Genomic DNA, 11,504 nt, shown 5'->3' with positions numbered 1-11,504 from the left:
GGATTACGGTTAAGGAAAAGAGGAAGTGAGGAGGGGGAGGGAGGGAGGGGGAGAGGAAGAGGGGCTTGACTGGAAGTCCCGCTCTAAAGGGGCAGGGCACCTGTCACTTTTCATGTGACGTCATTTGACGAATGCCGGGGTATATATTCTCTTACATACATGGATCCAGAGCTGATACGGCCTCTTTAATGTGGTGTAGAAATATTAAGAAAAAACAGAATTTTTGAATAATCTGAATCCTGATTCTGAATCACACAACTAAAATAGAAGCTTACATATAATTCAATGGTTGTGCACATTTGTTGCTATGCACTGGTTCATATTTCTAAATGCTGAGCTTGACTACTTTTGACAAAATTAATTGAGTAAGTACTTTATATTAAAGCCATTTTAAAGCTTTGTGGTTCTAAAAGAAAAGCAGATAATGAGGATCTTGGATCTTAAGTTGTTCAGCTGACAATGATTTGACTCCTTTCAGCAGAAAAAATAATTTTGTTTGAACAATTAACAGCAGTTTAGTAGTCAGATGCAAAAAGAAATCAACCAATAATCCTAAAACAAAAAAAATATATAAAAAGGTATTATTTCCCCACTCACTTTTATAATAAAGAGAAATCATAAACAAAACATGTTTCAAAACAATCAGAATATGATTTGTTGTAATTAAATGATAAAAATCAAATGTACATTAAACACAGGTTCTGCTTTTTAAAACATGTTTATTGGTCATATACAAAATAAAGTAAGCTGTTTATCAACAAACCTACACTATATACATCAATAAATTACAAAAAATGCATTGGACAGATGATGAAACAGTTCATTTCAGGATTACCAATACTTTATCATCAATATCTACAAACTGCAACAAAAGGACAATAATTTAGATGAAGATAAATACCTACAATGACTGGTACATTTGAAGGTTTTTTTTCCCCCCGTCAACAGTATTTTTGTACTGTATAATTTAATACACCTCATACAGAAATATCACAAACACAGTTTTTCTATTACAAGGGCTTTTCTGAACAGGTTACACTGAATTTACTCAAACTCACAGCTGCTGAATAGCTTTTAGAAACAACTATATCAGCCTGATGGATGATTAAAACAGTTTATCATGGGTTAAATTAGAGATTACTGTTACAAAAAAAAATACCTGAAATCTGTGAGAAAATACTTCCATTACTTGTTGTACGACTGATGTGTGGCAGAGAGGGAGGAAGACACAGCGGCAGATGAGGTAACTTAGGAAGCAAAATCCACATTATTATTGATGAAAACACCAAACAGGCGATCAAAGGAATCCTGCCTCATTTACTTTCATCGATCTAGATCTGTGGTAGGTGAAAGGGCTTTTAGAGTCCAATGGCGTGATTCACTAGACAGGAAAAACAACTGAATGACTACATACTGATTGGCCATGCAGCAAGATAAGAAGTTAATGATTCGTGTCTTCTAGAAGAAATGGAGGCTTTGAGGAAGAGCTTGGTAGGCCGCTGAGTTTAACTCACACAGCCTTTCGTGAAAGAAGGTGGAGTGAGTGGGGTGGTTAAGACTTTTATCAGATGTCTCCGCCACCTCCTTCTGAGCCCCTGTAAATTATTTATAGCTCCTGAGTACGAGCGGTTGCTCTGGTTTGTGATGAAATGCCTTATCGTAAGGAGGTCACGACCCCAGAACATGCTGCGGAAAATAAGGTCGGCGTGTCTTACAGCTCATAAACGCTGCTATGAAAAGCCAGAGCGCTGCCCTGCCTGATTATCACTGAAGGTCGGTGCTGTTAGCTGATCACATCTGCTGAGTGAAAGACCAGGATTAAAACCAGTAATATTTAACCTCATTTGTCTAAAGAGCCCACGCGTTGGATAACACCACCATAAAAGAGAAAAAAAACACGTCTGGAAGACAGAAATTCTCAGCTTACCCGGAGGCGTTGTGTGACAGTTGTATTTTTCATTGTCTTCGTCTCAGTTGGAAACGAATAACAATATATTCAGTGATTTCATGTGTCACAGTGAAGCTGTTAAGTGACACCGAACGAAAGACTAAATTTAAACACTGCAGCTATAATCACATCTAAAACGCTCTTTAACCTCGTCACATCACGTCGAACCTGCATTTAAAAACACACGACTTGACAACACATCGCTTCTGAGGCCGGAGTTTACGCGGTCTGCGTAATTAAACGTGTTCATCTAAACAGCAGCCGCCATGTCGAACACTTAGGTTTACAGAAAGTATTTACCTTTTCAAAACTGGAGCACAAAAGTCAAATAAACAGTTTGATCGAGGCACAGTTTGTACAGTTTGACACCATTTTTTTTTCTTTTTTACCAAACACACAAGACTTTGATGAAAAACAGAAAAATAAATATTTAAGAAGACATTAGTAGCACAGATAAAAAAGCAGGAAATACACAAATGATGTTAAAGTCTGCTTGGAGCTAAAAGCTAATCACTGTGAGGCATTAGTTCCCTCTTGGATCACGCTCGCCAGAACAAGTGTTTTTTTTTTTTAACTCAGAGGAAACCATCAGTCTCTGTTCAATGTTTAAACCCGGTTTTATATTAACGTTTTGTATGAATGACGACAAAGTTAATAATCTTGATAACTGCACAGTGGCAGGACAGATAATTAATCAGTGTTTATGATGGCGGAGTTCAGGTTAAAATGAGTTTCAAGGCCATGGGAAGTAGGGAGGCAGAGGGTGCTGCATAACCCTGCGATGGATGCACGTACAAGTACATACAAAAAAGTTTAAAACTTTAGTGCAGAACATGTTGAAATAGTGAAAATGAGTTTTATAACCCTGATACTTTTGTTTATCTGTGCGCAAAATTTGACCTAAAACCCACAAAAAGAGGGAAGATTAGCATTAGGTCATGACCGCAAATTTTATATATATTACAGCACTTTTTTTTTACAATTTCCATATTCAAATAAGGCAACATGCAGTGAGTGTGCATTTAATTGTCTATTTTTAGTATCGTGATCTGTTCATGTTTGGTGTTTAGGGTCCTAAAATTTCAACACATTCAAAACGCTTCCCACAGCCATGAGTTTGTAATGGTTTTGTTGCTGCAATTTGTTTCCATTCAAAACATTTGGTTTAAATCATCATTAAAAAAAACATTTGAGAAAATTGTACTCAAAAGGTAAACTTCACTCAGACAGACAGGTCATTAAATAGCTGAATATACGTTTTCACTTTTTATAAAAAACACCACACAGAGTTACAAAATGTTATTTCATTTCCCTGACACTTCTAGAAACAGCTCAAAAAACAAACACAGGAACAACATTAAATATACATAAAATGTGCGCAGCAAGAACAAAATAACTTTGTCGCACACAACAAAAATAACTTACCAAAAGAGTGGGTGTGATGCAGCCACAAAGCCCTATCACACAGTTTGAGTTTTACGGGTTTTTTTTAATTTGTTTGTTTTCTTGAATACATTAGATCAAGAAGTCAGTGAGGGAAACCGACCCATGTTCTAACCTCAGTGATTTTATCTGCAACAATCACCAAACCGAGCAAACCCAAAGACAGTCTGCTTAGAAATATGTCAAACCGGTGATCAAAGTGGACTTCTTTGAATTCATACCTCGTAAGGGCAGTTTAGCAAAACATCTGACGGGTCTGAAGTTATGGAGCTAAATGACGGGGCCGTGGGGACAAAGATTATATGATAAGAGAAAAGAGTGCAGTTACCCATAATGTCATCACCCTCTTCGGCCCCAAATCAAACACATATCAAAGTCATATGCATAAAATAGTTAACGTTATATCACCTCGTCACATACAGCACGCCACGTGCTACTCCATTACGCACACTGCCTAGAGAGTCACTAATGAAAAACACAAAGCTATTCAGTAGTTAAGCCACTTTTGGTACAATTGCAAAATAGAGAGAGATACTGTATATCAAACAGACTTTGTAATACCTTTTTTACATGTCGTTACAAATGATGCAAAGATAATTGTTTTTATAAAATTACAGACTCCACTTTACATAGACTCTTTGAATATAGAACACCGCAAGGGACTGCTTTATGCTGGGCCAAGGAGAAATTACAGCTCATTTGTGTGACTGGGAAGTGTTTAAGATGGCAGATTCCTCTGTCAGACACCAGATCTGAACGTGAGACAGGAGCTCTGGTTTACTCTGCCATTCGTTTGGCTTTAACCGCAATCTGATTTCAGGCCAAAAGATCCCCCAATCAAACCCCGGGGTCTCATCCTTTTTGCAGATGATGTGGTTCTGTTGGCATCTTCAGACAATGATCTTCAGCGTGCACTGTCACCTTCATTACAATCTGAGGCCATGGTTCTCAGGCAAAAAAAAAAAAGGAGGACTCCCTTCATGTTGGGGTGAGTCTTTGTCTCAAGTGGAGGACTATAAGTAGAGGTGCACTGATAAAGCAGCCAGCTTTACTGGCACTGATTTCTATCATTTTGGGAGATTGGAGAACAGCCGATAGATAAGATCAGTTTCTCATACCTCTACAAAGGTCTGAAAATCAGCCACTATCCCCTTTTGCTCTGCTGTAAGCACTAGTGTCCAACAAGTTTCTATTGTTTCAAAGGTTTTACTCAGTATTTTTTGATAAAATAAGATTGGACAGTTTAAGGAGATTTGTGACCTTACAACACCCAACAGTGTTAGTCTAAAAATAAAAATAAATAAAAAATCAATGTCAACCAAAATCAGAATCAACAGGTTGGACTTTAAAGATCGGTGATCATCTGCCATGATGAAAGAAAGCGTTAAGCAAAAAGGCAAAGCTCTTAATTTACTGGTTTTACTGCATTTTAACCTTCGCCTATAATCATAAAATGACCCTGACAGAGAGAATGAAATCCTGAAGACAAGCGGTTGAAATGAGCTTCCTTCGTAGGGTGGCCAGGCTCAGCCTTTAGAGACAAGATAAGCTTTGTTATCCAGGAGGAACTTGGTGTCGATCTGCTGCTCCTCTGCACTGAAAGGAGTCAACTGAGGTGATTTCAGCATTTGATTAGGATGCCTCCTGCACACCTCCCTTTGAATGTTTTCCAGGCACTTCCCACTGGAACGAGACCCAAAACACACTGGAGGAATCTTATAACTGTCTCCAGCCAGGGAAGACCTTAAGATCCCCCAGTAGGAGCTGGAAAGTGTGGCTGGGTTTCCCACTGGGACTTGTTACCCTGCAACCCAACCATGAATAAGTGGAAGAAACTGATAGATGGATCAAAAATCCCTGTTAGCTGTAACCTACATTTTTTAGCAATCAATAGGAATTTATTACAAGATGAATAAAGAAACAGACGGACTTTATAACAGTTAAGATGGACGAGAGTTCCTGGTTTTTAGATAATTTGTTTTAAGTTAACTTCAGTCACATAAATGAGTGTCATTACTATTCAGTCCTGATGGCTACACAGCTCAAACGACAACACACAGCCAGGTATGCTGCTACAACCTGATTACACCTGCTCTAATCTCTACCATCCTTCCTCGGTTTGTCTCTACTTCCATCTTGATGCACATCACTAGAAGACCAAGGTCTTCCAAATTTTGTTTGGTAAAACATAGAAAACAAATTCCAGATCAAGTGTTCATGGGCCGATTTTCCTGGAAATTCTTGCGTACCGAAATGACTATTTTTCATGAATTGTGCATGTTTTTCTTTCTACTGTTCGCTTTAAGTTAAATCGCTTTGCACACTTCTTTCCGTTAAATCCAGGAAGTACTACATGTAATGTTGGAAGCCAGTTGGAATAGAAAGAAAAACGGAAGGACAGAGAAAGAATAGTTGAGCAAGAAAGATAGAGTCGCACATCAAAAGTGAGGAGACCTTAGAAAAAAAAAGTACAGCTAACTAAATATAGCGATACCAGAACAAACACGCAGCACAGAATTTCACAGAATTCCTGATATATAACAATTCACACACAGAGAATACACCTTGGACCTCATGTGAATGACAACACAGTACAAAACAGTAGAAATACAGTTACCACCATTGTATAATATATAGTTTTCTATAGTACTTTTCTGAAAAAGTTCTTGTAGGCGGAACAAGATGGAGCTGCAGCGTAATCAGTAGATTACATCATTTGTTCTGCAAGTACCTGTAAAACAATCGTGTTGATTTTGATACCAAATGTAAAATTTAAAGTTTAGTTAATGTGCCTAATTGAAGTCTTATGTGCAAATATCAAACATGGGAAACTCGACATTTCTCTTCCTTTAGCGTTTTGAACATTTATAAGAATGAGACAAATACTCGTGCCACAAATTCAAAAGTAGTTTTGTGTCGATTCATTGGCCGCAGGAACCCAAGGACCACACCCTGACCAGAAGCTTCTTTAAACTGAATAATCCTCCTTTGCTTCCTTCCTCACTTCATCTGCACTGATCTGAGCCTGGTGATGAAAACCCGCTGACGCGACACGGCCCAGCTGTGTGGAGTTGGTGCAGGTGGAGGAGAGGGAGGAACGTGCTCCGACGCAGCCAAACTCCATCCTGTTCCACCTTCATCTCTCCCTCTCCACCTCAAGACCGTGCATCCGTTTTCGACTTGACTATTGTAATGACGCTCGTCGCAGTCGCCACCTTCCCCGGTATGAGGGGACCAATGACCGAGGAGGCCATCCCTCCCCCTCCTCCCCCTCCAGCCCTCACCCCGACCCCGACCGTCGGGCTCCGTGCCACAGTCCTGGCAAAGGTCTGCAACGCCTCGTACTTAGACCTGAGAGCGTCCAGCTCGATGCGCATCGATGCGTTCTCATTGGCCAGTTTGTCCACCTCCTGCTGCAGCTGAGCCTTCTGCTTCTCCAGCTCCTCCTTCTGGGTGACCCGCTTCACCCGGCAGCTGGCAGCGTAGCCCCGGTTCTTCAGGGTGCGCCGCCTCTGCTTCAGTTGGAGGATCTCCTCTTTGGAGAGCCCTCGGAGGTGCTGGTTCAGCTCGCGTACCGACATGGTCACCAGCTCATCGTCCGTGAGGCTGGTGCCATTTTCGCCTGGCTCTCGCTTCACCTAGAGGGAGCAGGAAGAGGAGGGCAGTCGATCAGGACAAACCATCAAATCAAAAGGCAGAACATTATGCCAAAAAAATACATTTTTACCTTCAAGGCTTTATTGACTTTGTTAGGCGTCGTCATGCCACAAGAGCTTTGCTCTTCTGCACAAACCTGTAAAGACACAGGAGAGCATTAAGCACAAAACATCACAATAAATTCAACTAACGTGTCAAGAAACAGCCATTTTAAATCAGTATAATCCCACTTTTTACGTAGTCATACCTACCAAGGCAACTGGAGACATATTAAATTGAAATCTAGCATTGAAGCACTGTTGAGGGAGCATTGTAGTAGATTTTGCATCTGTGTAAGATTGCACGAGTGAAAGTGTCAAACGTTTCTTAGAATTTCCCTGACTTCCTGTTTCCTAGCGGTTACAACTCACAGTGCCCACTACCTTTGTGCTCTTGAACTCTCATTGGCTGGCTTCAGGCCAATAGGAATAAAAGCGAAGCACGACAGAAGAGGAAGTGGTAACATTTGTGGGAAGGACTCCAGAGGGAAACTAACCGTTACAACCATTTTGAAATGTGCACACACCTTCGCAAAGAGGAGCAGTAAAACTGGTGTAAGCCACGCGCTCACGGTGGATGAACTGAAAACAAAAACTAAATAAATAAATAAATAAATAAATAAAAATAACAAGACACAAAAGGATGGAGTCAGAAGTGTGAATCAGAGGTCAACAAAGAGCAAATGTGGAAGTGCAAAAGATGAGATCAGTCCTTGGAGTGCACGGCTCCGCCGATGAGCATCTCCACAAGCTCTCAATGACATGCTTTGTGTGTGTGTGTTTGTGTGTGTGTGTGTGTGTGTGTGTGTGTTGGCCTCACGCTCATCTCCTAGATCTGTGTGTGTGTTTACGTGTGATAAAGGGAGCCTATTGTTACTGCTGCTGAGCGATCATCAAGAGACCAGTCACGATGACTCAGCAGATTACTGATCTCATATTCTTTCCTGCCACACACATTTCTGTTCTCCTCTCACACATTTTTGTCCATCCTCCCTTTTTGTTTTCTGCAGCTGTTTAACACCTTTTATAAAATCTGAGGTCAACAAACGGAGGAAAACCTAACGGGCTAAAAAGAGAGTCAGAGACACAACAAAACTCTGATTCAATTCAAGCAAATTGGCGCACCTGATACAGATCTCGTTGTTTCTCTAACACATGTAATCTATTTTTATTTTCACCCCCCAGGAAAGTTGACAAAATAATTAATTGAAAAACAAAAGTAAGTACTTAAAAATCTTCTTCTGAGAAAGTGATGTCTTTCATGTGACAAGAGGCAACATATCTCCTTTCATCTTCTTTATTTTCTATTAAAAAGGCATGGCGCTGATCACGCCGGCACGCCTCCCCCACAATGCACCTCTGTCTGTCTGCAGGGGGGGGGGGGGGGGCGCGTGCCACAAATCCCACATTTATAAATAGCTGTAGATCAAACAAAATTGTAGCAGCAAGCACATACAGCTCATTATGCATGCGCACAAAACATGTCAACGCACGGCAACTTCAAATATTCTGTTTAAGAGATGAATTTAAAAAACATATACTGTTTAATCCAGTGGAACAGACTCTGCTTTTTCCAAAGTATTTGTTTCAAACACTTTAAAATCTATTTAATAAGTGGAATTAATTTACTAAAGAGATTTTAAAGATTAAGACATCAGATTCAAAATGAGTGAATTTTTGCAAAAAAACAATAAAGTTGATCCATTTGGGAAAAAAAAACTAAGTTGTGTGTTTTTCTGCTTGGTGTAAAGAAGGAGCTCCTTCACTCATGTGAGTCTGCACTCGTGCATTTTGCTGGGAGACAGCCTCCCACAGCTAGAGGTGCATCTTCACACAATAGATGCATCAAAGAGATGGTGAGGGTGGCTTCTGGGGGCTGGGGGGCGGTGAGTGAAAACAGAGGGGGCAAAAAAAAGGAGGGGCGGGGGGGGCTGATTTCCTGGCAAGCATCAGCTTATTTCCCCTGTGCCAAACCCCCAAACCTCCATCGACAGAAACAAAAAGCAAGATTGCACGCTGCCACCATGCCAGGGGGGTCCAATAAAAAACACACACAGAAAAATGATCTGCTGTGGGCACTAACACGAACAGTTTCACTGTTTACAGAAGGAACAACTCTCAAAATACAGATTTTTTCAATGTTTTTCATTAGAATTTCTTAAGTTATGTACAATAAAAACAACCACACAAATGAATACCGAAGGAAAATAAGAAAAATCAGCAGAATAATGTTTTGTCGGCAACAGTTATGAGTCGTTTGTTTACATTTTGAACATTGTCGAAGAAAACTTTGAAAAGTCTCAGATGTGGAGCCAGTAAAATAATCCCTGCCAGAGTCAGAGAGAGAGCGATGGAATCACACACCAGGCCGAAAGTGAAAACGTAAAGTTCTTCTCTCTTCTTCTGAAACGAAACAGCAACTAAAAGTTGTGAAAATGAGTCAACAGAAGTCACCGGGGAAAGAAAGCGAGCGGCGGAGTGTTTAAGGGAAAGTTGGTGCTAAGAGCATAATTTAGGCTGAGCCGTGCTGAGATATTCTGAATAACAGGAGAATTTCAGCCAAATTCAGCTGTTCAAGGCTATATTTACTATATTCTAACACAAAGTTTACAAAAATCCTGATGAGTTTGGGTTATATTAACCCCTGATCATTTATTGTTGTAAAAATTGTGTTTGAGGCATAAATTTTAAAAATAAAGCACTAAAAATGTGTGTATTTTGACAGCTGTTATGCAATAAAGAACTCAAATTTGTAGTTATGGTGTACTGTCTACAAATGTTTTGTCTGTGCCTGTGAGTGCAGGTTTGCTGCTTCCAAAAAAATTATAAACACAAAAATAAACAAAAAAAAAACAGATAAACTAATATACAAACTTTAATGTGAGTACAACTCAGTAAAATCTTCACATGTTCTAAAGCTCTGGCATGACAGGCTACAGGTAATTATCATTCTTTCAAAGAAAGTCAGACCTTTAATTATTTCATGCATTTAATGTTTTAAACCACAAATCTAAAAACGTATTTTAAAAGATATTTTCAAACTATAACATAATATTGGCTCTGAAGCCACGCAGCAAACATAGTCAGAGTCATCAAACTTTTCCATACTTGAAATAACTCAATAACAAAAATGCTTATAGCAATTCAATTTGTCAAAAAAACAAACAAACAGACAATAGGATGTTGTGGCTGTAAATTTTTTTTATTTCAGTTTTTTAATGGCAATAAACTCCCTCAATAAAAGCTGCCACAATTTTTATTTTCTTAAGCCGAGGTTTTGATCCTCACTTTTTTTAAATCTGAGGTTTAGGAGCAGTTTCAGTTTATTTTAAAAGCTTGTTTTTATTTATGCAAATAGCAATACCAAACGGCAAATTACTTTCAGTTTTACGGTTCTCTGAGGTTTGTGATTTATTAAAAAAGGGAGAACATTTGGGATTTCAAAACGAGTCAAATTTGAATAAAATAGTAACTGAAACCATTTGTAACTGACAAAAGAAACAGGACATCTGTGCTGTAGTTAAAGTTTGCGTCAGATATTATTATATTAATCTGTTTCTGATTGTTTTTAAAAGGGACAACTGCTTTAGTCAGTCATGTAAAAGTGTTGCATTTGGTCATAAAGGTCAACAACAGTCTTATTTGATCATTTTATTACTCTACTGATGGAGAAACATGGCCAAAGACTTAATGCACTGACAAAATACAGGAAAAGGCAAGAAGCAAGTAAAACAGTTTTATGGTTTGTCTGCAACGTTAGCTGAATATGTATCAAATCTCACAAACCAAACAGATTTTAATGAAATCCTCAGAAATTCACTGGATGTGCAAGTCCACTCACTAGCATTTGGACTTAATGGTGACGATCAGTCTACGTTCACCTATGGTCATGAACTTTGGGTAGTGACAGAAAGAACAGATGGGATACAAGCAGCTGAAATGAGTTTTCTCTGCAGGGTGGCTGCACTCCCCCTTAGAGGTAGGGTGAGAAGCTCAGTTATCTGGGAGAGACTGCTGCACCCGCGTCTCGACTTCAGACGATGAATGGATGGACAGATGCTACAGATTATCAAACTTATCCAGCATAAAGATGACAATAATCTGTCATTTTTACAGGTACAGATTTGGCGTGGTAGTAGCTGAGAGTCATCCTCAACACATTTTATAAGTGCTATCACATTTCCTGAGATCTATCACGGGATTGTGCGTAACGTCATTCTGGCTTGACTGAACAGCTCTAACTCCATCTCTCCATAGAATAAAATGATCTTAGTTTAAATCTTTTGCATGAAACGTGGTGGTTATTGTACATTACTTCAAGGAAAACTAGGCCTTTAAATTATACCTGTCAAAAGTGATGTTTTTTCTCCCCTGCAGAGCTCCTTCCATTTTTGTGCAATAATTTAGTTATTATAACT

The 11,504-nt window shown here is 39.3% G+C and overlaps 1 protein-coding gene across 3 annotated transcripts in view; it reads right to left on the bottom strand.

Annotated features, from left to right (window-relative positions):
- Window positions 1-699: 699 nt before the first annotated feature.
- mafgb (v-maf avian musculoaponeurotic fibrosarcoma oncogene homolog Gb) overlaps window positions 700-11,504 on the bottom strand; it is a 36,560-nt gene continuing 25,755 nt past the window's right edge. For all 3 annotated transcript variants that reach the window (XM_014014017.1, XM_014014015.1, XM_014014016.1), the window contains exons 2-3: window positions 7,119-7,184; window positions 700-7,029 (exon numbers count right to left, since the gene is read on the bottom strand). In XM_014014017.1, coding sequence (XP_013869471.1) covers window positions 6,547-7,029; window positions 7,119-7,154 — 519 coding nt within the window. In that variant the 5' untranslated portion in view covers window positions 7,155-7,184 and the 3' untranslated portion in view covers window positions 700-6,546. The remainder of the gene's footprint in view (window positions 7,030-7,118; window positions 7,185-11,504) is intronic.

Source organism: Austrofundulus limnaeus, unplaced genomic scaffold, assembly GCF_001266775.1.
Source record: "Austrofundulus limnaeus strain Quisiro unplaced genomic scaffold, Austrofundulus_limnaeus-1.0 Scaffold109, whole genome shotgun sequence".
NCBI classification, from domain to species: Eukaryota; Metazoa; Chordata; class Actinopteri; order Cyprinodontiformes; family Rivulidae; genus Austrofundulus; species Austrofundulus limnaeus.
The sequence above is the reverse complement of the archived record's forward strand: the minus strand, read 5'-3'. Positions and strand labels throughout refer to the sequence as shown.